General features: G+C 37.9%; 2 protein-coding genes across 4 annotated transcripts in view; one reads left to right on the top strand and one right to left on the bottom strand.

Annotated features, from left to right (window-relative positions):
• LOC105226404 (dnaJ homolog subfamily C member 16) overlaps nt 1-27854 on the top strand; it is a 623397-nt gene that overhangs the window by 472686 nt on the left and 122857 nt on the right. The gene's annotated exons all lie outside the window — the stretch shown is intronic.
• LOC105224845 (aminopeptidase A) overlaps nt 1-27854 on the bottom strand; it is a 230691-nt gene that overhangs the window by 101525 nt on the left and 101312 nt on the right. For all 3 annotated transcript variants that reach the window (XM_049449915.1, XM_049449917.1, XM_049449916.1), the window contains one exon: nt 27661-27811. In XM_049449915.1, coding sequence (XP_049305872.1) covers nt 27661-27811 — 151 coding nt within the window. The remainder of the gene's footprint in view (nt 1-27660; nt 27812-27854) is intronic.

The raw sequence follows: 27854 nt of genomic DNA, 5'->3' as shown, positions 1-27854 counted from the left end.
GACCAGCATTAATACATAAGACATATGCTGGAGTGGCGCAATCGGTGTTCCGGTTGAGTGCCATTAGAATAGTCATGCATTTCGCACGGTTTCTAAAGAAGCTGTCGGGGTTCTAGCAGGAATTATGCCTCCAGACATAATGGCTCTCGAACTTAAGCGTATATATGACAAAAGAAAAAGCGGAGGCCGGAAGCTAACAGTGGCAGAGCGTAGAGAAGAAAGACAAGCCAGCTTAAACGAATGGCAAACACGATGGGATACATCAAGCAAGGGGAGATGGACATACCGCTTAATCGGTAACATACAAGCGGGGAGGTGGATCTTTACTTGACGCAGTTCCTAGCAGGACATGGATGCTTCAGGGAGTACTTGCATAAGTACGGTCACGAGGAGGGAGTAGCTTGCTCTTTCTGTGGTAGCTATACCGAGAACGCAGAACACATATTTTTCTACTGTCGGAAATATACAAAGGAGCGAATGATGATAGAAAAGGAAGTATCTAACCGAATAACGCCAGACAATATAGTGACATATATGTTGCACTCGAGGCATGTGTGGAATTTAATGGAGAAGATGACAGCCATGGTACTCCATGACCTGAGAATAGCAGAACAGCAAAGAAGGAGTGAAGCTAGAGCAGCGAATATCGCTCAAATGACGTGAGCCCATAGGCTAAGCTTGCCCTGTGATGAAATGCCTAGCGGCGGTCCCACAGGGCCTAAGTAAAGCTAAAGGAGACGGAGTTAGGGTTTAGTACGTAGGCGTACCGTTTCGCAAGTCCAACAGTAGGTAATACTGACTGTGCGTGGTCCCGAATGAGGTGCACCTATAGCGGGCGGTACGAATCGTGCATATTGCTACAGCTAAGTAGCAGTATCTATGTAAGATTCCCCCTCCGGCACAAAAAAAAAAAAAAAAATGCATAAGAGTATGACATTCTCACACAAATAATATATGCGTACGCATGTAAATCAAAAAATACAAACATTCTTCTAGAAAAACAACAATAGTCTTAAAAATCATCATACATACTTACAATATGAGTACACATGTAAATATGTGCGTATGACATTCCCACACAAACAATGCATACACAACATACATACTTACATGCGTTCACATGTGGATATGTCACCCGAATTAAGAATAGTCTTTACTTATTCTTTAAAAATATATTTTCCTTCGATTCCTCGAAGGTTCCTTTATTTAAATGTTTAATATTTGTATACACAAAATATTATAACTGATTACGTCTAAATCTCTATTCAAACTGAGGACAAGAGTTGTATGCGCGTCACTCTTTTATAGCAGTGCAGTCAACTCGTGTCGTCTTCCGATTGGCTAATTCCGGTGGCGTGGCATCTTGAATAATGTCATGCTTGTTGTTGTTGGTCACGTGGTGGCTGTACATTCTTGTAAGATAATGCCCCTCCATGTGTCTGTATGTTGATCACGTTGTATATGCGTGATGTGGTATTGGCTTGTTGTTGTTGGTCACGTGGTGGCTGTACATTCTTGCAAGATGAATGTTTCTAACAGTTTCTCAAAATGGGTGTTGATCAATCTTTGTTTGTTATTATTTTCTATAATGTCGTTAATTTTTTTTATTTCATGTTTTTTTTTTTTGTCTACCATGTCGTAATGGTCTGGTACTCCTGTAACAAAACTAAATGCTGATCCTAAAAACTTTAAACTTCTAGGCTTTCTCCTGATTAAGAGTGGGTTTTTTAGTATATCAATTCTATTAATTAATGCAGTTTCCTTTGCTAATCCTGCAGTGCTTTGCATTGAGTCATAAAGTGTGTCGTAGTATGATAAGATTTTGGTTAAATTAATCATGTGGAATAGGTAATCTGAATTTTCGTAGATGTAACTGGGATACGTTTCTGTTAGCAAATATTTTTTATTTTCCACATTGGTCACTTGTAGCGCTATTGCTTCCTTCAGGAGGATCATTATTACAATCGTGCGATACATTTCTAATGTTGTCTTTGCGTATTATTTTATTCTTTGTAGTTAACACTGTTAGGCTGTTCACGATAAGGTGGTTATCGGGTTATGTGGTTATGTGATTAAGTAAACAACAACAAAATGCGTTATGACAAAATAACCAAAGTTGACCAACCTAGGCCCTTGTTTACAGATTATGTGGTTGTTTGCTTATTTCCAGTGTTAGAAAGTCGTCGGAATTTTACTAAATGGCAGCACAAAAAATAAATAAAACTAAGCGAATGGCATTTCCATTTAGATTTTCTTATTGGAAAATCTGCTATTAACAGCTGTTTTTTGTTTACAATCAGCAAATTATGCAAGATGTCTGCAAATTTTATACAAAGCATTTTTTGAACCCTTAAAATTCGGATTATTTAATTAATTATTTATTTTAAATTCGATTATTTTGCTTTTTAAACTTTGTTCAGGCATTTTATAAGTTGGAATTTCATTGAACTAAAATTGTAAACAATGAACAGATGTTTGTGTAAAAATAAGCAAATAACCATACAACATAGGGTGCTCACGGAGCATAGAGGTTATTTTTACCGTGCGATTCTGTAACGTGAGACAGTCTCAAGTCTCTAAATTTGAGATTTTGAGTTAGAGAAATTTTTTGAGACTTGAGATGATTTTGCTATTCTGTAAGTGACAGTCACAAAATCTATTACATTTCATCATTCAGAGATGTTTTTACACTTGAATGGAAATAAATATCTCGATAACAAATATTAAAATATCTATAACATCGTCAAAAAACATAGTTATCAATAAAAATGAAAATATATGTTGACTTTGTTTCATAATATTTACGACATTTATGTAAAATTTATTCATTTTTAACTTTTTCGTGTTTGAGTTGCTTACAAAATGTAAAAATACGACAATCGATTAATATCTATGATGATCTCTATTCAGTATATTCAAAATGGCAGACAAGAGCTCTTTTTAGTTTTGTGACCGGCTAACTACCAGGTCTCAATATTTTGACTAACGCTAGAGACTGTTTAGTGAATAGTAACTAGTCTCAAATTGAGACTTTGCCTCAAAATGTCTCAAATAGAGACTAGAGACTGGTTACAGAATCCCGCTATTAATCTAATAATCACATAACCCGATAACCACCTCACCGTGAACACCCTATGTATTTTCTTTGTCTTTTTTAACGATGTGTTTAATGTATCTTTTATTATATTTTCCACGTCTACTAGTTTTTTCGTAGATTGTTTGTCTCGGTTTAAATTCTTTTAGAGTTCTTTTCTTGTTATGGTATTCTAGCATTTGTTGCTGTTTTTGTTCAATATTATTTTTCACTGTTTCACTAGTGTCCTTGTTGAAAAGAAGATCGACTGGCTTCCTTTGTGTCACTGAGTGTATGGTTTGGTTATATTCCTTGATGGCGGGAAAGATTTGTTCTTCCGTCTTAGATTTTTTATCCTGTGCTAAAGTGCGAGCTATCTCTAGAAAGGTAGAGTGTAACCGTTCAACTTGCGCGTTGGACGTTGAATGATTATTTGCCGTACGCGTGTACTTTATTTTTGGTTCGTTTAGCATAGCTGTCGTACCAATATCAATGAATATGTCTTCGTTGACTGTCATCACTTCGGTACAGTTTGGAAATACTTGGCATAATATTTCTTCGAATATTTCGTGAAAATGTCTTTTTGTATCAAGTTTACGAAAATATGCATATTTCGTATGTCTATCAATACATGACAAGAAATTTCTGCCGTTTATGTAGAATATATCTGCTTGTATGGATATACCTGGTGCCTGCGGTGTTGGTGTTTTACCTAACAATTGTTTTACTGGATGTCTTTCGTACTTATTCTCTGTACAGTTAGTGCAATTCTTTACTACGTTTTCTGTATCTTTCTTAAGTGTTGGCCAATAGCATGTTTCTAATATCTCTTTATAACGGGTGATTTTTTTGAGGTTAGGATTTTCATGCATTAGTATTTGACAGATCACGTGGGATTTCAGACATGGTGTCAAAGAGAAAGATGCTCAGTATGCTTTGACATTTCATCATGAATAGACTTACTAACGAGCAACGCTTGCAAATCATTGAATTTTATTACCAAAATCAGTGTTCGGTTCGAAATGTGTTTCGCGCTTTACGTCCGATTTATGGTCTACATAATCGACCAAGTGAGCAAACAATTAATGCGATTGTGACCAAGTTTCGCACTCAGTTTACTTTATTGGACATTAAACCAACCACACGAATGCGTACAGTGCGTACAGAAGAGAATATTGCGTCTGTTTCTGAGAGTGTGGCTGAAGACCGTGAAATGTCGATTCGTCGCCGTTCGCAGCAATTGGGTTTGTGTTATTCGACCACATGGAAGATTTTACGCAAAGATCTTGGTGTAAAACCGTATAAAATACAGCTCGTGCAAGAACTGAAGCCGAACGATCTGCCACAACGCCGAATTTTCAGTGAATGGGCCCTAGAAAAGTTGGCAGAAAATCCGCTTTTTTATCGACAAATTTTGTTCAGCGATGAGGCTCATTTCTGGTTGAATGGCTACGTAAATAAGCAAAATTGCCGCATTTGGGGTGAAGAGCAACCAGAAGCCGTTCAAGAACTGCCCATGCATCCCGAAAAATGCACTGTTTGGTGTGGTTTGTACGCTGGTGGAATCATTGGACCGTATTTTTTCAAAGATGCTGTTGGACGCAACGTTACGGTGAATGGCGATCGCTATCGTTCGATGCTAACAAACTTTTTGTTGCCAAAAATGGAAGAACTGAACTTGGTTGACATGTGGTTTCAACAAGATGGCGCTACATGCCACACAGCTCGCGATTCTATGGCCATTTTGAGGGAAAACTTCGGACAACAATTCATCTCAAGAAATGGACCCGTAAGTTGGCCACCAAGATCATGCGATTTAACGCCTTTAGACTATTTTTTGTGGGGCTACGTCAAGTCTAAAGTCTACAGAAATAAGCCAGCAACTATTCCAGCTTTGGAAGACAACATTTCCGAAGAAATTCGGGCTATTCCGGCCGAAATGCTCGAAAAAGTTGCCCAAAATTGGACTTTCCGAATGGACCACCTAAGACGCAGCCGCGGTCAACATTTAAATGAAATAATCTTCAAAAAGTAAATGTCATGAACCAATCTAACGTTTCAAATAAAGAACCGATGAGATTTTGCAAATTTTATGCGTTTTTTTTTTTAAAAAGTTATCAAGCTCTTAAAAAATCACCCTTTAGTTATTGAGCGCGTTTCTATGTGCCCTTTTGTGCGTAAAGTCTAAAATGTTCTCTCTATCTATTTGTTCAGTGATGTCATGCAGTTTAGTTTGTGTGAATACTTTGAAATATGTAGAAAATATATTTATCTTCTCTTTCAACTTATGCCATGTTTCCAAGTCTGTGTGAAAAACTGTTACAATTTTTGGTTTCATTACTTCAGCGTTTCTATTAAGTATTCTTCGGTATTAAATTTTACTTGAAACCGTTCGTGTCGTGGGAATATTGTTGATGCAGTTTTTTCATTCGTTTCTGACGGTATTAATTCAACTTGTGTACGTAAAAAATTTAAGGGTTTTGCAATCATTTTAATGCATCTGAGTGCTGAAGACTCTGCGGAGTGAATTGATGTGTCTGACAGTGTATTTACTTGTCTAGATAGTGCATCTGCGACCACGTTCTCGTGTCCAGGTTTGTATTTTAATTTAGCACCATATTCCTCTATTAGGTTTTTCCATCTTTTGAGTTTAGTGTTTGGATTTTTTTCTGATATCGAAAATATAAGTGACTGGTGATCTGTGTAAATAGTCAGCTCGGCTATTCCGTACAGGTAATTTCTTAGTTTCTGTAGTGCCAAAATTATGGCTAACATTTCCTTTTCATTTGTGGAATAGTTTTGTTCTGTAGTTGTCAATGTTCTTCATATAAACGAAATTGGGTTTCTACCCTGACTCAGTACTGTTCCTATTGCGTGGTTACTGGCGTCTATGGTTAGATCGAATCCCTTTTCAAAGTCTGGCTGATATAGCTCTACCTTTTCTTTAAGTTTTTCTTTTATTTCTTCAAGGGCCTTGAGTGCTTGTTCGTCTAATTTAATTTTCACATTTTTGCTTTTATTTTTCGATATACTACCGTTTTCTCCCCTTAAGTAAATCGTTAATGGCTTGCATATATGTGTGAAGTTCTTCACGAATTTCCTGTAGTAGGAGGCTAATCCTAAAAATGACCTTAATTCTTTCAGAGTCTCTGGGGTTTTATATCTATCAATTGCATCTATTTTCCCTGGGTCTACTGTTATTCTACCATTATTTATAATATGGCCCAAAAATTCCGTTTTAGTTTGGAAAAAATTTGATTTTTCCTCCAAGATTTTCATATTGGCTGCATGTAGCATATGCACAATATTTTGATGTCTTTAATATGTTGCTCTGGGTCAGCAGAGTAAATTAGAACGTCGTCAATATATACATATGCACATTTTCAAATAAATGGTCTCAGAATATCGTCCACACATCTCTGGAATGTAGCTGGAGCGTTCTTTAGGCCGAATGGTAGGCGAAGGAACTCATATTTTGCCCCATTGACTGAAAATGCAGTCTTTTCCCTGTCTCCTGGTTTAATCATTATTTGGTGAAATCCAGATTCTAGATCTAATGTTGTAAAGTATCTTGCCTTTCCTAAATTCTGCAATGTCATTGTTATATCCGGTATGTTATATGAATTATTATAAATAAATAAAATAAATAAATTTTTGAAAGTCTATAACCATTCTTTTCTTTGGATTTCCTTCCTCAACTATACCCTTTTTTGACACTGTCCATATTGGTGAATTATATGGGCTTTTACTTTCCCTAATTATTTCATTCTTTAAAAGTTTTTGTATTTCCTTCTCGACAAACTCCTGATCTGCATATGGATAGGGATATTGCCGTACCCAAACAGGTTCTCTGGTTTCAGTCCTGATCTCTGCTTGTATTGTGGTCGTAAAGGGTAGCTTCTCATTATTATAGTTATTCTCCATGAACTCCTTAATTTCTTTTTCATAAGTTTTGTCCCCTATCGTATAGTTTATTTGTTCCTTTTTTAATTCTCCTGTTTCTTCAAAAGTTATTGAATACTCAAATAAGTCTAGTTTGGCTTTTATTTTTCGTAAAGCACCTTCTCCTAATATTATGTCGAATTCTTTTAAGTCTTCTGTTTCGTAAAAATCTATGTTAAACCCTACAATATTGATTTCCCTCTTGTGAGTAACTGTTGACGTTCCATGCAATGTATTGAATTTAATGGGTTTTGTTAATTTAATTCTTTCCGCAAAGGGATAACTTCTATTCACGTAACTACTGGTCGCACCTAAATCTATTAAAATATGCACGAATCTTCCATCTGGTGCAGTACGTCTAAGCGTTGGAAGACCGTGGTATCTTATAAAAAATGCTTTTGTACCTTACGACTATTATTTTCATAACTTACGCTAGGCGCTTCGTTGTAGAGTGATTCTGCATCATTTTCCTGTGCGTCGTTTATCTGGTTCACGCGTAATGTCTTCCTTTGGTGTGCATTAGAGGTTTCGTCTCTATTCCGTTTAAACTGATTACCAATTCTCTGCATTGCTGTTCTGAATGGGTTTGATGTCTGCCTTGGTTCCTGTTGTATATGTTGCGGTGCAGGATTATACGGTTGTCTTCTGAATCTTGTAGATGAAGGGTCTATCTCCATAGATTCTACTGATTGCATTGCTTGTTGAGGTTGCATGTAGTTTGGCTGGAATCTTTGTTGGTTTTGTGGATTTTGCCACTGCTGTTGATTACGTTATTGCACCCTGGGTATGTATTCTAGTTGATGGTAGTGTAAATCGTGTTGCATAGTTCTGGCTATGCCGTAGGCTTCCATCAGGTTTGTACAGCTTCTGGAGTACAGCGCATTTTTTGTGGCTGAGCTCCTTAGTCCTGCGATAAAGGTTCTTACTGCTTTCATCTGGACTTCCTTGGATAGAGCACTGATCACATATTCGTTTTTATGTGTCATCTCTATTTTAGACAAAACTACATTAAGTGCCTGATTTAGCTGGTCGTAGTATATGTGTAGAGGTTTCTCTGCTTGCCTGATTCTCATCATATCTTCCTCGAGGACATAGAGTGGACGTTGGTCGGCATAAGAATCATCCAAACGATCTATGATCTCCTCAAAATTTAGTTTGGTATTATTGTTGATGAGGATTTGTGCAGCTCGTCCCGTAACTTTTCCTCTAAGCAAGATTAGGGCTTCTGTATAGATATTCTGGCCGCGGAATATCTTCACATTGTTCATTAATGTCACTGCTAGCTTTCTCCAGTTCCTGTATTCGTGATAATCTCCGCTAAAGTTCGTTATGGCTGACTTAAAGAGCCCTAAGTCGACTTCCTTGGGATCTGTGTACGTACAGACTTCGTCCTGTGCCTCGATTACTGGTGTTGTACCAATTTGGGTTTCGGCGAATTTTCTCTGCAAATCAAGTACCATCGCTTGGAGTGCATGGATCTCTGCTGCTTGTTGTGCCATTTTATTTTTATTTTTTTTTTTTTTGTTTTTAAGTTTTAAACCGGTTTGAAATTCCCTGTTATTTCTTAGTCGCGAAGGTTTTTTTTACCGAAACCTTTTATTGACCGGTCCCTGCTCATGCGCCAATTAAGAATAGTCTTTACTTCTTCTTTAAAAATATATTTTCCTTCGATTCCTTTATTTAAATGTTTAATATTTGTATACACAAAATATTATAACTGATTACGTCTAAATCTCTATTCAAACTGAGGACAAGAGTTGTACGCGCGTCACTCTTTTATAGCAGTGCAGTGTGAAGGATTAAGCCTATTAAAGTTTTTATGACTTTGTTGATTATTAGTACATGTATGATTAAGTTAATTCATGTAAATATTACATAGTAAATGGCATAATTTAAATAAGATTTTATCAGTTTTGCATAAAAATTCGCAAAATGATATGTATTTCAATATACATATATGATTGCATATTACCGTATTAAAATATAAGCCAAATGGCCGACATATTAATGTTTGCAATAGTAATGTACAAGGATATTGCCGAGCATATAGGGTTTGTCCGGAAAGTATAAGAAGTGATTTTCTTCTGCCGTGACTGTACTTTGGAGCGTGCGCGCACCGATTGCATTCGGTAAAGGTCATTCCTAGCTAACGAACGAGCGGCTGGTCAGTTGTTTTAGAGAACCTGGAGAGTCAAGACAAACATTTTCGCTCGACGTGTTTTAGTTAGAGCAAAGGTATGCGGATTAAATTCCGTGTGAGCCTCGGTAAATCTGCGACAGAGTCGTTTGATACGATCAAGCAGGCATACTCAGATGTTGCTTTAGCAAGAAGTGGTGTGTTTCGGTGGCAACAGGGAGAAGTGAGTAAATCCAAAACAAAAAGCTCCTCATCATCTTTTTTGACATCCATCATGAATTTGTTCTTTCTGGACAAACCGTCAACGCCAAGTTTTACGTGGAAGACCTCAAAAGACTCAAACGAAGGGTCAACTGTCAATGTGTTTTAACGTGAGTATCTGCCACTAGTAGGCTCAAGTCCACGGTGTTTTCTATTGCTAGAAACACGTAGATCAGTATAATGCGCCGATCAACGCCCCAAAGCATAAGTGCATGCACAACACTATACCTTGGGAAACCAGAGCAAAGTGCCGCAACACACTTATACTTTGGTTCCAATCGGTTCGGGTGAAAACCAAAGGAACACCCTAACCACCTTGGTCGGGTACGAGGCCTACCTAAATCTCTGCCGTACTTTGGGTCCGGCACCCGGCCGCAGTGCGACTCCACATTGGACAAAAGCCCTTCCTGCATTCAGGTTTAAACCACAGCCACCACGAATCTCCCCAAAGGGCCGAACCCAATGAGCAGATTGGAGCGAACTCCAAGGGCAAACTGCTCCCCGTGGTACCAGGTTTTAGTCTTTGGTGTGACCTGTAGACCACAGTGTTACCTGTGATCTACTGCCAGTCGGGGACCCTAAGAACTCCTAGGAATTCCTAAGGACCCGGCTGTATGAAATGTTGTTCGTCATTTCATTTTTGTGTTTGTTATATAATCGCAAACCCATTCAAAGAATATGATAATCATTTCAATATAGCACTTTTCTGACACCTCATGACCATGCCGACATTCAATTAAACCAGACACGTGAATGTCGGACATAGTGCATTTCCCGCCTTACCGCGGGAATATTCTCAATCCCCCTCCCCGCAGGGGGTCAACGAAGGGTCAATCGGGTCCGACAAGACTTCGAAGCCGATAGGAAGTTGGACACCGACAACGCCCCGGCTTTCTAGTGAACAGCTACCTAACCAAGGCCGGCATCCCAACGCATACGCAGCCGCCCTACAGCCCAGATGTGACCCCCCGGACTTTTTTGTTTCCTTAAACTCATTTTTGGCACACAGAATAACTATTTCCAAGAAAGGATTCTGCCTGAATTTCAATAGTATATCTCACACATTGACCGATATTTTCGATTAAAAGTTAACTATAGATACTGTGGTTGACATATTCGAGGGCTTGAACAGTTTTTTTTTTGTGTAAAGTAAATAAAAATTTAAAAAGCTCCAGGTTGACTTTTGCAACTTCTCAATGCTTACCAACCCCATTTTTACATTCATCAATGATTTTTATTATAATATAAGCGCACACTGTGGACTTTAAATTTTACTGTATATGATGGAGAAATCAAAAAGGGAAATTGCATATATGAAATGAAGTAAATGATATTGGTTCTTCGCGTATATCGCTTTATTTTTGATCAAATTTTGAAAAAAAAACACCCCAACTTGAAAGTGGTAGACCACAAGTTTCTTGTAGTGGGTGTACATACTTAAGTATGTATCTTTAGTGCGATTCCGACCAGGCGCAAATGGGAAAGAAAAAGAAACAATTCAGCATATTCACTACAGTGCTAATCATATTGTGGCCACAAATAATAAATGTATTGTACACGAAATGAAGCAGGAAGACTTCTTTCATTTAAGCTCTGTACTTGAAGGAAAATATGCATGGATATGCACTAATACCACAGGTGATAGTGGATATGTGAACAGTACCACTCTACATTAATTACAATAATATTTCATAATTACTGATTTATACTGCACGTAATTACGTACCCTACTTCTCAAGTTTCCAATTTATGTAACTTAGATCTAATTTCTCTGAAAACTTGACGAATGTAAGAATGTTTAAGCTGCAACTAGTGAATTCCGTTCCGCGCTTCCGTAGTGACAACGTAGTTGTTGTTCTTCAATATTTGAATATATCCATGTACAAAAACGGAGGATTGACAATATTACTAGGTTGCCACTACAGAAGGGCGGAACTGAATTCACATGTTGCAGCTTAAATCATAAGCAAAAAATATAAGAACAGTTTGTCAATTATTAGCGAACTACTAATAACACATCTCCACGAAATTGGTGTCAGAGGATAAAATGTTTAATATTTTTTATTTTCAACCATCGCGTTTACACAAGATGAGAAAAGGTCTTGGAGCTATAGAAAGCAATAGAGTTACTGTAGGCCCAACAGCATTTACGCAATTCAGAGGTAGCTGAAGCACTAATGACATCCAACTTGAAAATCAAGGTCATACGGTCATATGACTGAAGCAGCGGGTGAAGGTTCGCGTCAGACGAAGACGCGAAGCGAAGCGAAGTACCGCTTGGAAATTTACATAAGCCAAATATTATACCATTTTAACAACAACTACAAAATAATACGATCCCGGTTCCTGACCATCAATGTCTTCAATTTGCACTGCATCAGCGTACAGTGCACCAGAAGCACACGCAGGTATTCAGATTCAGTACGAGCATCTGTAATTGCACGTGAAGGTATGAGATATGTTCAAATTATAGTTGCAGACGCAATTATTACCTATCGTAAAATTTGCTTATCATCGAATCACGCTTCCAATGCATGAGCTCAGACTCCATAAGCTACGATAGCTCAACTAACAAATACAATTCAAGATCTGCAACGGAAATTTCATAACATGCGTACATGGGAATGTAGTTGTTGAAACACTAGTCACATATTTCCTCGACCACATATTCATTCGAGTGAGCGAAGGTCTACTTCACGCAACCCAAACGAATGTTTGCGTTGTCAGCACAACGTCAGACAAAACACCAGCAGCCATGGTTGACTAGAAGTTTAGCTGTGCTGACGTCAATCTCCCCAGGGTGGAAAAAATTAACTTTTCTTCAAGGACCAGTCATTAAAAGTAAAATATCTCATAGACACAAGTGCCGCTTATAAGGTTCTTCCAAACAAATAAATTACAATTCTCTACGGCCAACAATTGTTACGTTATACGCAGTCAACGAGACCTCAATAAAGACTGACGGAACCTACGGACCTAGCAACACTTGGATTCGTGGTATTCGTCACAAATTTGTGTGGAACTTCATGTTAGGAAATATTAATACACCAATTATAGGCTGTGATTTAATTCGTCGTATCTTCGCTACGACTTGATCGTCGATCTAAAATTCAAAAAATTAATCGTCAAGAAAGCGAAGCTCAAAGCACTTGTTGACGTGTAACACTAGTATACTTACTTGATACACTTGTAGTATACTTATTCCAAATAAAAACACTTTCTTTCACACTATATTTAATTTTTCACTTCAATTTTGTATTTTTTTCTTTTTATTTGTATAACAATTTAATTATTTTGTATTGGTTATAACAATTTATGTAATTATTTTTTTTATTTTTGTACTTGTTGTCACACACTGACACTGCGGCGAAATCCGGAACTCACGTCAACGTCACTCTGGCGGAAAGTCACAAACTAGGAAAAACTGCGGAGGTTGCGGAACTGCGGAATGAATAATTGCGGGTCGACCGTCTTACTTTGCGGATCAAACGAAAAAGAGAGTGATCCCGTTCGGATCTATCCCTTTTGATAGTTTGGGTGGTGAATATTAAATTAATCCGAGTCGTCTCGCTAATGATCGTGTGGTTGTTGTGTTGTAATAGTGAGCGGTGTCAGGTACTGTGTTTGATGTGTGTGTGTGTAGTGGTGTGTGCTGAACTGTTGTGTGATGAGGTGTTGTGACGTGACGTGATGTGATGTGATGTGACGTGTGATGAGGTGTTGTGATGTTGCAGGATGCTCTTGCTCATGTGAACATCCCGGCCCCCTAGGCGAATTAATCGGCTAGGAGCCTTTGTAGCTGTTGGAGGGTACTGAGTACAGCGCTCAACCCTGATGATGCATCGTTTTAGAGCGTGTGGGCGATGGCACAGGCTGCAACATGGAGGCCCCTGTGGCTCTACTAGCTGCTCTTCTCCTACTTCTCTGACGGCTGCGGCGGATGGCGGGGGGCGCATAACATTGGCCCTTGGAGCGGCAACGGGTGCAGCCGACGCTTTGGGTGCATTGCTTTCGGACCTTACGGTGTTGGAGGTGGTTTGGGTCTCCTCTACGTCCATTTCTATGGGAATATAAGATTGCATTAAATTGATTTTATTGATAATGTTATGATGTAGTTGTTGTAGCTACATATCTATACATATGTATATGTATAATAAGTTGATCTTCAACGCGCTTGTTTGAATACATTTTTATGTACGTATTATAAAGCGGGTTATTTTCGAATTAGCGAAATTGTTTTATTATTTTTCGATTAATTTTGCGAGTTATTTTGCGGTTTTGGTTGAAGTTGTTCTTCGCCGCTTGGAAGAAAACACAGTTTGGTGACTGGTCGAGTTAATATGCCGGTTTGTGTTCGCACATCGACTACTCTTATGTGACTATCTGATCCTCGATGAACCCTTTCAATGCGGCCTAGTCGCCATTCTGTTGGAGGAAGGCATTCGTCCTGTATGATTACGCATTCTCCTGCCTTGGCTTCCTTCTGGGCCGTTTTCCACCGATATCTCTTATGGAGATCTTTGAGATAGTCTTCCTTCCATCTGTGGCTGAATTCGTGATGGAGAATCTTGATTCTTTCCCATCGATTTATTAAAGTGAGTGAGTCTCCTTCTGTCTCAGGTATGGCGAGAAGAGGAGCTCCTCTGAGGAAATGACCTGGTGTAGGAGCGGTGAAATCGGAGGGATCTTGCGAGAGGGGTGATATGGCTCTTGAATTTAATACGGCTTCGATACGAGTGAGTAGTGTAGTAAACTCCTCATAATTGAATTTATGATTACCAGCCGTTTTCTTTAAATGGGACTTAAAGCTTTTTACTGCTGATTCCCAAAGTCCGCCCATGTGTGGAGAACATGGAGGTATAAATTGCCAATCGATCCCTTGGGGTGCATATTTATTAACTATTTCAGGGGAGACTTCTTTCATGAAGTTTATAAACTCCTTCTCGGTTGCTCTTTGGGCTCCGACAAAGTTTTTCCCATTATCGCTCATTATTTTTGAAGGAAATCCGCGTCGTCCGACAAAGCGTGCAATTGCTGCAAAAAAAGCCGCAGTGGTCAGATCGGAACAAAGCTCGAGGTGTACTGCCTTTGTCGTAAAACATACAAAGACAGCCACATACCCTTATCTAAATGAAGAAGACCTTAACATGGAGGCCTTTATCTGGAAAGGTCTAACAAAATCAACCCCAGTGATGGTAAAGGGTAGAGCATAGTTGCAGCGCTCAGGTGGTAAAGCTGTCATGATCTGCGTACGCATTTTGTGTTTGTACATGGTACATGGTTTACACATGAAAATCGTCCTTTTTATTTGTGGCTTTAGTCGCGGTATATAAAATTCTTGACGGACCATTTGTTGCATTAATCGATGCTCACCATGCAGTGTAAGATGGTGCAGATATGCTAGAAATAGGTAAGTAAAACGAGATTTCTCTGGAATAATGATGGGATGTCGTTCGTTATAACTAAGGCTGGAGTTTGCCAATCTTCCATTTGCCCTTATTAATCCCTTAGAATCCAAGAATGGATTTAATACGAGAAGTGAGCTTCCCTTTTCGAGAGGTCGCTTTTCGAGCAACTTTGATTTCTCTTTGCTGAAATAGCGAGTTTGTGTATATAATATTAGACTGACCTTGGCATGTTGCAAGTCGGAATGCGTTAGTTGTACGCAAGGATCATTTGGTGCTCCTTTCATTTTTAGTTTAAGTCTTTGAATGAATTTGTGCATGTAAGCGACTACTCTTAGGGCTCTAGCAAATGACGAAAATCGGTGGAGAATATCATCCTCTTCTGGAGTGATATGAAAATTTTCAATTTTGCGACTTTCCGGCGCTATTATATTACGAGCGGGAGACTTTGGCCAGAATTCTTGTGATTCTGTTAGCCATGTTGGACCATTCCACCAGAGTGTAGTGCTGGTGAGGTGCAATGGCTTGCAACCTCTTGTCCCAAGATCCGCTGGGTTATCTGCACTTGCAACATGTTGCCATTTTGCTGGGCCAACCAGGTCTAAAATTTGGGATATTCGGTTAGACACATAGGTCTTCCAGCAATAGGGTGGTTTTTCTAACCATGCTAAAACTATCTCTGAGTCTGACCAAAGATACATTTTATGATCGTTTAATTTGAGATGGGTTTGGACTATGGAAATTAATTTTGCTAACAGAAGAGCACCATTCAGTTCAAGCCGTAGCAGACTGAGTGTCTTCAAAGGTGCAACTTTGGCTTTGGCTACCAAGAGGTGTGCAGATATTTTGTTATCGTACTGTGTGCGTACGTAAACTGCTGCGCAATATGCCTTTTCGGAGGCATCACAGAAACCGTGTAATTCTGTGTTAATGTGAGGTGTGAAATTTACCCATCGAGGGATTCGAATTTGTTAGCAAATTGAACCCATTTCGCTAAACGTAAAGGTTTTACCTGTTCATCCCATTCCGTGCCATCTTGCCACAATTCTTGAATGAGGATTTTTGCTTGAATCATTATTGGCGAAAGCCATCCTGCGGGGTCGAAAAGTTTTGCCACCGAGGAAAGTATTTGGCGTTTTGTAATGGCGGACATTGCAGATATTGACTCAATTGTATATGAGAATTGATCTGTTATCGCATTCCATTGAATCCCTAGAGTTTTAGTTGTACTAGCCTTTTCAAATTTAAGGAAATCTGTATCTAATAAGTCTTCCTTTTTAATGTCTTTTATTATATCAGGGTGATTTGAAGTAATTTTCTTTAAGGGGAATCCCGCTGAATTTAGTGCTTTGATCACTTGAGATAGTGATTCGCACGCTAAGGACAAACTGTGGCTACCTGATAGTATGTCGTCCACGTATGTTTGTGTTTGCAACACAGAAGATGCTAAAGGCAAATTTGTTGCATTTGTTTTTGCCACTTCATGTAGTGTCCTGATCGCCAAATAGGGTGCGCAATTGATGCCAAAGGTGACGGTTTTAAGTTTATAGTCGCTGATTGGACTATTACTTGATTTGCGGAAGACTATACGCTGGAAATCTTGGTCATCTTCATGTACTAAAATTTGTCTGTACATTTTCTCTACATCCCCATTGAAAACGTATTTAAACATGCGCCAATTTAGAATTAGCAACATGAGATCAGGTTGTAATGTTGGCCCTGTGTATAGTACATCATTGAGTGATTTGCCTGAGCTCATACACTTTGAGGCATTGAAAACCACTCGTACTTTTGTTGTAATTTTATCAGGTCTTATTACCCCATGATGTGGCAGATAAAATGATAAATATCTACCTTTAGATACCTTTTCATATGGTACAGCTTCTTCCATATGATTGAGGTCAAGATATTCGTCCATCACATTATCGTATGCCGATTTAAGCTCGCTTTTCTTTATCAGGCTTTTTCCAGGCTTAGAAATTGCTGGACTGCTGATATTCTGGAGTGGCCTAGAGCTATGGTTTCAGGGAAAGTTGGTTTGAATGGTAATCGCACAACATAACGACCATGTTCGTTTCTTATTGTTGTGGATTTGTAATAGGCTTCGCATGCCTGGTCTTCTTCTGAAAGCTGGGTAATTTGGGGTAATTCTTCTATTTCCCAAAATTTTTTAAGTTGATTATTTAAAAATTCGTTTGAAATGTTTTCCACTTGTGTGGTGAAAGAATTGATTTTTTCAGGGACTTGGCCACTTATAATCCACCCAAAGATTGTGTTTTGGGCTAACAATTTATTGGAGATTTTCTCAATATCTTCAAGAATTATTTGAGGTATTAAGTCACTGCCTAATAATATGTCGATTTGTGATGGGGTATGACAATTGGGATCTGCTAATTTAAGATGTGAGCATTTTTCCCAGTGTATTTTATTTACTTCATAGCTTGGAAGCAAATTTGTAAGTTGCGGTAGAACGATGGCTTGCGCATCTATTCTAATATCCGCATTTGGAGATACTATCGTAATTGGGCATATTTTGTTCGAATTTTGGATAATTCTTCCGCCCATTCCCGAGATTTGGAAATTTGAATGTTTTATTGGCAATTTGAGCCGATTTTGAGCTTTTGATGATATAAAGGATCTTTGAGATCCTTGATCTATTAGAGCTCTTAGTTTGAATAAATCACCCTTATGTGCTATGGTGATGACCGCAGTGGGTAAAAGAATTTTGCTTTCATTTTCTGAATGAAGCAACATGGTTGTTCTTCCCTTTTTTCGGGATTTGAGATTTCGGGATTATCACTTTTGGTTGTAGTGACTAACCCGGTGGTTTTATGAAATTGATTTTGCTTCATATTTTGAAAATTTGTAATATGAAGCAATGAGTGATGTCTTCGTTGACAGTACACACAACTAAATTTGCTTTCACAGTCTTTTGTCGTATGAGCATTCGACAGACAGTTGATGCAAAGTTTATGTTGTCTGACAAGATTGTTTCTGTCAGATACGGATAATTTTTTAAATCTCTCGCAAGATCTTATGTTATGACCTCCTTTACAAATTTCACATGCTGGTTGCCATTTATTAGTTTGGTTTGACACGAAAGTGTGGCTTTTATTAACGTGTCTATTGTATTGCATATTGTTGCTGGCTTGAGGTTTGAACAAGTTTTTACTTGAGTCATTTTGATGACTTTTTAGATTTATATTTTTGTTGTCAATTCGCTCAGCTATCTCGTATTGAGCAGTGAGGAATGCTTTCATTTGCTCCCATGTGGGCATTTTTTTCCTTTCCACAAGTGATTGTTCCCATCGTAGTAACGCAGCATCAGGGAGTGTTTTGCACAAATAGTTACTATGATGGGGTCCCACGATTCTGTGGAGATATTTTGTGTTTTTAACACTGATATGCAATTAGTCACTGTCGAGTATAAATTTTGAAATTCCTGGCTGGTTTCTTTTTGAATTTTTGGTAGATGTAATAATGTTTTTATTGGGTTTTCTATCATAACCCTTCCATTTTAGTATCTTTCGACTAGTGCTTCCCAAGCCAACTTAAAATTTTCGTCATTTAAAGCGAATCGCTTGACGATACTGCCTGCTTCCCCTTTTGTTTTGTACCTTAGATGGTATAACTTTTGTGCTTGTGAAAGTTTAGGATGGTTTATATAAACGGCAGTGAACATGTCCCGGAAGGACGGCCACTGATCATAACATCCATTGAAAACTTCAGTATCACAAGCTGGTACCTTTAGATACATGCCTTTATCTAGGTCTTCTTTTGGTGTTGTAACTACTCTGGGAGGGGGAGTAGTGGCTCTACTTGGCCTTACTAAACTTATTTGTTCAGTGATCATTCCCTTTGTTAACTCATACTGATCGCGGCAGTTATCACACTTGGCTGTAGCCGAAGCTTTTGCATTTTCTGGGAGTTCTGCGTCGTCAGTATCTAGTACTGTATCGTACGCTGCCAGAAGACGAGCCCAGAGATTGTTCACGCTTTCTAGTTTTATATTTAAAACTGATTCTGTGATGTCAGTAATAGGGGAAGCTTGGAATCGGGTACAATATCTTATAAAACTGTCACTTTCAGTGATAAATCTAGATATTGTCTGATCTTTTGATCTTTTTTGTTTTATACTCTGCTTCGAGCGTGTAGCTTCTGCAGGCGTGCTTTGTGATTTATCATCATCAGCCATTTTTGGAATTTCCAATAATTGAGGTGTTCTTGGTTTAACCTCTTTAGATTTATCAGATTGCATTAATTTGAATAAAGTTTGAAGCTTTTAGCTTAAAGTTTTGTCTAATAGATGTTCGTTCAAAATTAATATTGCTATAGCAATGTAGTTAAATAGATTTTCGAAAGACTATAAATTAAAATTTTATCAACAGAATATTTTTTTTTTTTTTTTTTGGTAAAAAATTATATATTTTACAAAAAATATATTTGTGATCAAATTTTTTTTTGATTCGCTACCGCATAAAAAGATTAAAGTTTTTTTGTAAAAGTATTTTATGTAAAAGTTCGATAATTTTTTTTTTTTTTTTTTTTTTTAAATGTGACTGAAAAATTTTTTTTCCAGTGTATCAAAATATCTTCAGTTCACTCGCGCTTATTTGTATATTTGTATCTGCAAACGAAACGTGAAAGAAAAAATACAATATGCAAAATTGTTTGTATGTATCTATTTATTTATTATATGTTTGCATATGCTTTATATGCGCCACGTAACGTTTTCCTTTTTGTTTGGTTTTGCTCGTATCCCTTTTAGGTATGTAATTGTTATATATGTATGTATATGTGTCATACAAATGTAACATATAACAATTTGCTAATCACACCTAAATGTATAAATGCGCGGAAAAAGCAGTAGGAAATAATATATGTATATATATATGTTTATATATTTATGTCGGTATGTATATGGTTTGAATTATATATGTACATAAATGTGTATGTACTAAATAATTCGTTCAAATATGTATGAAGAAAGAATAATTGAAATATAATGTGCAAAAATAAAAACAAATTGTATGTACATATGTCACGCGGAAGCTGCACACATTGGTACATACATAAATGTAATGCCTTTTTTCTCTCTTTTTATTTCTTTATTAGTTTTTTTTGTATTATTACCTACCTTTGCTTGGATGTTATAAGCGATCCTGCTTATTGCTTTATAGCCCAAGGGGTATCGCTGGAAATTTGCAAGCAACGAGTACTTGTCTTTTGTAAGTTGTTTTTGTAATGTTTTTTGGTAGTGTGTTTCGTTACACGAATTGAAGATCCAAGCAGGTAGTTAATATTATATTATTGTATGTTATAGCTTCATGTACATGAAGTTAGTTCACGTATGTAAATATGTATGTACCATACGATTATGTATGAATATAAATATGTACATATGTATATTAAATTGGAAGAATTTGCAAAATAAGAAGAATAATGTGCTTACATAAGTATGTATGTTTTAATTATATATGTATGTATATATTTGGTTTTCTTTTGTTTAGTATCTTCCGCATTTGCTTAGGGTTTGAGCGATCCTGCTTGTTGCTTTTTTTTTTTTTATAGCCCAAGGGGTATCGCAAGAATTATCGCAAGTTATACTTGACTTAGGAAAAATTTTTTATTTTTTATTTTATTTTATTTTATTTTTCGGAAATTATATAACGGGGTGTCTAACGACACAAGCTAAGCAAAAGGCGGGTACCGTATTTTTTTCCCCAGTTATAATTTTTTTTTGTAGATATATACATACATATATCGAACTGTTAAGAACAGTTAACGGTGTCCCGAAATACCGTCCAAACTGTACTTAACATACATACATATACATATATGTGCGTAATAATTAAATTTTTATATTTTTATATATATATCAAATTAATACAATATATGGAACGGACTCACATTATTTTCCGCCAGGGGTTTTGGGTTTTTGTTTACTTATCCCCTTTTTCGTCCCTGTGTCTATATCCTCTATAAATCTGTATGTATGTATGTCCAGCGCTGTCCCTTTTGCTTAGGTTTCTTCCTCCTGTGTTGTTCGTTTGTGTAGTCTCCTGCTGGCTTATGTATATATGTTTATATGTTTGTTAATTTATTTGATTACAACGCGCCCGTTTTTGATTTTAGGGTTTTTTTTTTATATATATTTATGTGTTTGTTAATTTATTTGTGGTTATAACGCGCCCGCTTTTGATTTTAGGTTTTATGTTTGATAAATTTTGGTGTATTAATACCGCGCCCGTTTTAATGTTGGTAGGTTTTTGTTGTTTTTTCACTCACTGAACAATTTCTGTTTCTTTTCTGTATCTTTTTACTTCACTTCAGGTCACTTTTTTATGTGTTCAACTTGTGTGATCTTTCTTTCCGTGTTTTTTTTTTTTTTTTTTTTTCAACCGTGACTTTGTATATTCTGTGTTCACTTTAATATATGTATATACATGTATAAATTTTTTCGTTGTACTTAGGTGCCTTTCGGAAAGGCTCGAAGGACCATTTGTTGACGTGTAACACTAGTATACTTACTTGATACACTTGTAGTATACTTATTCCAAATAAAAACACTTTCTTTCACACTGTATTTAATTTTTCACTTCAATTTTGTATTTTTTTCTTTTTATTTGTATAACAATTTAATTATTTTGTATTGGTTATAACAATTTATGTAATTATTTTTTTTATTTTTGTACTTGTTGTCACACACTGACACTGCGGCGAAATCCGGAACTCACGTCAACGTCACTCTGGCGGAAAGTCACAATCTAGGAAAAACTGCGGAGGTTGCGGAACTGCGGAATGAATAATTGCGGGTCGACCGTCTTACTTTGCGGATCAAACGAAAAAGAGAGTGATCCCGTTCGGATCTATCCCTTTTGATAGTTTGGGTGGTGAATATTAAATTAATCCGAGTCGTCTCGCTAATGATCGTGTGGTTGTTGTGTTGTAATAGTGAGCGGTGTCAGGTACTGTGTTTGATGCGTGTGTGTGTAGTGGTGTGTGCTGAACTGTTGTGTGATGAGGTGTTGTGACGTGACGTGATGTGATGTGATGTGACGTGTGATGAGGTGTTGTGATGTTGCAGGATGCTCTTGCTCATGTGAACAGCACTATTCACACAGTGTTGAATATGCAATCAAGGCTTTCGTCATATAGTGTATATGCAAAAAGCTACTCGAGAAAATTGGAGATTCCAAGCGAAGCCAGGTCTTTTATCACCTGGTCTTTCCAACGGAAAAGGTCTTCTTCCTCCTCCGCTTCCCCCGGCGGGAACTGCGACGAATACTTTCAGAGCTGGAGTGAGTTTTCGTCCATTCGGACAACAGGACTTAGCCAACGTCGCCGCTGTTTTTTAATTCGCTAAACTATGTCAATGTCGTCATATATCTCATACAGCTCATCGTTCCATCGAATGCACAAAGGACCATAAATCTTCCTCAGAACCTTTCTCTCGAAAATTCGTAACGTCGACTCATCATGCCTCCATGCACCATATTGCAGGAGGGGAATAATGAGTGACTTATAAATTTGGGTTTTTGTTCGTCGAGAGAGAACTTTACTTTTCAATTTCCTTCAATCTGTTGGCGAGAGATATTTTGCGTTGAATTTCGAGACTGACATTATTGTTGGTGTTGATACTGGTTCCAAGGTTGACGAAATTATCTACAACGTCGAAGTAATAACAGCTCCGTTTCGGGCTGTCAAAAGCAGCTAGAGGGCGAGAAAAAGCGGGACATTTCGCGGGGAGCGGCTGCCAAGAAGATAACGGGGGAACTAAGTAGGTTTGTGTTCGATGCGACGAACTTCGTTGCAGGGAATGCGAAGAGGCTGTTGGAGCTTGCCTCAAAATATGAGGCGCTCTTGATGACAGTTATTACCGAGAATGCCATCTTCGCAGACAAGTAGACGCCCTTAAAGGAAGTTGTGGTAGACACTCCTCGCCGCCCAGCAGGTCAATGCTGGCTCCGTCGGCACCGATGCCTGCGCCTCCAGCACCTGTGCTGGAAGTAATTTCAGCGGTGACGCCGAAGCTTGCGGAGTATGCAACTTCCTCTAAAGACGTGATTAAAAAGGTAGCACCTCCTTAACTACTTCACCTCTAGCGAGCCCCTAGAGCCCTATCTGGGCTACATGGATAACTTACTACCACTTGCGAGTAGTAGCCCATTTCTCCTAAGGCCGGATGCAAATGCTTTGTTCTCGATGTGGTTTAGTAAGGTGTCCCGGCATATATCTGAATACCAAAGCCACAGTCGAGGCATTAAGCGAATGGATGGTGCTAATAGCTTGTTGTTCTTCAGGTGAGTAATTGCTGTTCGAACTTCTTCATGGTGGTAATGGAACGTCTGCTCCATCGTCATCGATTGGCTAATCGGGCTTGCCTTCTCCTGGCGTTATATAAGGTTGTCAATTACTTCCCCTTTTTTTCTTTTAAATTTGACGACTATGTATAAAGCGCTACAGAGCTCGTATCTGGCAATACTATTCATTTTTGAAAGGTCTTGACATAACCTGCAAAATGACGCTATGCAGAGATTAATTTGGATATTGCGTTCAACAGTTATAGACGTGTAAACATTGAGTTCACTAACGTCGAAATTCACGCTATCGTTAAAAGCAAATCCGCTACAGAATAGTTCCGTCAGATTAATGGTATTTTGGAGGATGATACTCTTTCACTTCGAACTGCGGAGGATTGTTTTCGACGATTCAGAGCGGGTGAAAGCGACAACATGGATAAGCAAGCCGGCGGAAAACCTGTGACGACGAATACCGATCAAATCATGGAAAACATCGAGTTAGACCGGCATGTGGCATCTCGTGACATCGCCCAGAAGATGGGAATTAGTCACCAAACCATTTTAAACCATCTGAAGAAAGCTGGATACACAAAAAAGCTTGATGTTTGGGTGTCGCATGATTTGACGCAAAAAAACCTTCTGGACCAAATCAACGCCTGCGATATACCGCTGAAACGCTGGGTTTATATGAAGATGCCGTCTAGATGTAACACTTTTTATAAAGAGCAAAAAAGCGGAAAAAGCGGAGGGGAGATATTTGACAACAAAATACTTTCAGTGTCATTCAGCTGGCTGAAGAAGTGTTCCCTAATAGTTTTAGTATGATCTGGGCATCAGTCACCAGATCACCTCTGGGAAATCTACAAGAGTATCATCCGGTCTGTAAACCTTATGGTAGTGACCGCAATTTCGTAGAATTTTCGCCTATTTCGCCTGTCAGCCAGTTTGTCATATTCAAGCATTTCGGCCTCTCTCTTTTTCTGTTTGTAAGTGTGTTTCTCTTCAACTCTCGGTATCTATCCCATCCCGCACGTGTTGTGGTCGTTATAACGTTGCGAGGTAAGCAGTCGGTTTTCTCTCCGCTGCGACACGGCACTCCTCATCATACCAGCCGTTATTTTGCATTTTCCAATACTTCTAAAACACTGGAGACGTGTCTTCCGTCTATCACAACATGAAATGGGGTTTCGATCCGGACACAGCCAGGTAGATTGGTGAATGTTTTTATGTTGGAATCTAATGTCACGGATAATTGATTACTTTAAATGTCTCCTAAACAACTTAAGCTACAATACCCAAATTTACTCACGACAAATTACTTTAGTACCTCTATCGACACTGTAAAAATGGATGAAATTGGAAGTTAACCCCTTCCACTCCCCTTATAACACTACTGTTAAAAACCACAGAAAGTGAGATAAATCAATGATTAATTATGCAGAGACACAATATTATACAACCGAGATGGTATGAGAGATTCATGGCAGTCGGGGCAAAAATTGGACGAGGAGTGTGGCAGCGGCCACTCTTAGGTGAAATCCCAAATCTTCTTCCGAGGCATAAATAGAAAAAATCGGGTCGATACTACCCCAACTCCCACACACTTCATATAATTTCTAACAAACTTATAAATAAAAGTAGTATATACATGTATATACATATATACTTGTACCATATATAATTGCTTGTAGCCCGAAACTCTGGTTGATGTTTGCATATTAAGGTATTACTCTTACTGTTATTCTTGCAACTTGTACAATACCTGGCTTCTCTTTCTGATAACGCATCCAGCGTACATTCTCCCACTCAAACTTTGCACCTGCATTAACACTATATACAAATAAAACTATTTATATGTATATTGTATATTTATGTATAAAAAACAAGTAAGGAAAGCAGCGAAGATACCTTACGGTCTTGGCATAACATTATATTATATTAAAACATGCGAAAGAATTCAACATTCATTATTCGACGAAATCGTGAATGAATTGCAATAAAATTTGGTGTTACATACATTTTACTTTCCGTTAGCGAAATTTTTTTTAAAATCTGTGATATATCTGTCATAAACTTAAACGAAAATGATAAATTTAATATATTGATTTGATGTGGTAAATTTCAACCAGAAGAAATTAGTATAATAATAGGAAGTTTGAAAATCTTTTAATATGTATATGAGACATATTGAGTCGATTTTTTTATATTTTTTAGGCACAACTACGTAGATCAGATATAAAGCGTAATCCATTTTAAGGTTCCCTACTTTTTTAAAGAAAAAACACAAGAACACCAAACCATTTTTCTTTCTGGATGCTCTTGAATCTCTCAAGGTAACTCTTCGTCCCAAATGCGGCAATTTTGCTTGTTTACAACCCATTGAGCCAAAAATGTGCCCCATCGCTGAACAAAATTTGGCTCGAAAACTTTTCAAGAGCGCATATATAAAAGGATAGCGCTATGGCAGAGTAACGGTTTAACATGGAGCAGGTCAGAGGATCAACGCATCAGCCACTTCATGCGTTACTTCCAGCCTTCGTACGGTAACTCGACCAGTTCTTGAGTTCTGTGCATTCACCGCGCCTGTGCTTAGCTATCCACTCCACCAAACGCCCAGCAAAATATCTTTCTGGGTTTACGGGATCTCCAAGTATAGTGGCTTTCTGGCCGATCTCCTGCCTGTATTTCCTGTAATAAAAGCGTGGCTCTTAAATGGTTACTGGTGACGCGTATTTACCGTCGTATAATACCCGGTTTGTAGTGGAAGTGCTGATGCGGATTGTCCAGTTGGGTGGACAAATTTACACACATAATTATATATGAGCACATGTGCGACCACATGGTCTTTTAAGATGATATCAAAATTACCGAATCAAGTAAATGTATAAATTTAAAACTAATTACCAAAGGACTAAGTTTATTAATTTTATGTATATTCAGGTAATAATACAAACTTTCCTCTATTATACTCTATTATATGTTTTAAAAATTATTGTTCGGAGGAAGAAATGACAACAAAATAAATGGAAAGCTATCCATTATTGAGGAGCCTTGCTAGGGAACACTTAAATTATTATGTTCGTATTTTGGTAATAATTAATATTTACCATGAAGATTATTGGTTAAAAAAAAACAAAAAAAAAATACTATGCTCAACCACTAAGTGAATGTGTTAATCTGTTCTGTACAGAACGATAAGTACAAGGTGGCTGATGAAAGCCGCTACTAAAAAAAAAATTAAATAACTTTTTTTCTATTTAATGAATCTGGTTAATTTTTTTTTTTATTTTACAGATTGACTTTTACTTTTAACAAAAATAGATAACTGGGACACTGAAACAAGAATTTGGAATGTCCGCCGCTATCACGCACTGGAGTCCGTAGTTTCGGTTCAAAAAAAGTATAGGCGCCCGTTTGGCGGCAATCCTCCGAGCAGATGGACCATAATGAGACTTGTAAACAATTTTGCCGAGCGTGGGGCAGTCAACAGAAGACCTTACCATCGAAACCCTTCAGTTCGAACGGAGGAAACAATCGCTGCTGTAGCTGGTGCCATACAAAACAATCCACGTGTTTCGACAAGAAGCTTATCTGCTCAAATGGGTGTAAGCAGACAGTCATTACAGTCAATTATGCACAAAGATTTCGACTTATTCCCATATAAAATTCAAATGGCCAACAAACTGAACGCTGCAGACTTGCCGATTCGCTTGGAATTTTGCCAGAAGATGCTTCAAATGGTGGAAGAGGATGGAAACATTTTGAACTGCCTTTTCATGTCTGACGAGGCAACATAAACAAACAAAATTGTCGAATATGGAGTGCTTCCAACCCACAGATACTCCATGAGACGGAATTGCATCCACTTCGTGTCACAGTGTGGTGTGCAGTTTCATCACGCTGCGTTGTCGGGCCCTACTTCTTCGAAGAAAACGGTCACACCGTTACGGTTACTGGAGACCGCTACATGAGCATGTTGAGAGAGTTTTTCTATCCAGAATTACGCCGAATGAGAATTTCTTTCAACTCTGTGTGTTTTCAGCAAGATGGTGCAGCTCCTCACATAGCCCAACCTGTTATGACAGAATTTGGACGAAAATTTCCCAATAAGCTGATATCCAGAAACTCCACATTCCGTTGTCCACCCAGGTCGCCTGACCTTACTGCACCTGACTTTTTCTTGTGGGGTTATTGCAAACAGGAAGTCTACATAGCAAAACCAACAAATTTGAATGAACTAAGGCAATCCATTCGAGAAACAATTACGGCTATTCCTGTCTCAACTCAAGCAGTAATGAACAACTTTTTGGTAAGATGCCGCACATCCATCAACGAGCATGGGGGCATTTAAATTCCATTATTTTTAAAACTAATTAAGCTATATTTAATAAAACTGAATGAGCTTTAACATGAATAAAAGAAAGATGAATTCCATACACTGAAAAAAAAAAAATTATTTGAGTTTCTTAATGTAGCAAAATTCATCAGCCACCCGTATTGATGATTTTTAGCTTTTTGTCGGGATTACTTATTACTTACCTCTAATGCGATATCAACTGCAACAAAGTTTACAATGGCTTTGTTAATTTGTATTTCGCTCCACCAATAAGGTGTTTTCCAAACTCCAACCCATTGGTAAACTAACTCCTGAATCAAGGCAAAATTCCCAATTTGCATCAGGTCATTCTCGCTATCAAAAATAAGAAATTGTAAAACTATTTTTGATTTGCTTT

Source organism: Bactrocera dorsalis, chromosome 2, assembly GCF_023373825.1.
Source record: "Bactrocera dorsalis isolate Fly_Bdor chromosome 2, ASM2337382v1, whole genome shotgun sequence".
NCBI classification, from domain to species: domain Eukaryota; kingdom Metazoa; phylum Arthropoda; class Insecta; order Diptera; family Tephritidae; genus Bactrocera; species Bactrocera dorsalis.
Note: the sequence above shows the minus strand (reverse complement) of the source record. Positions and strands in the feature narration are given on the sequence as shown.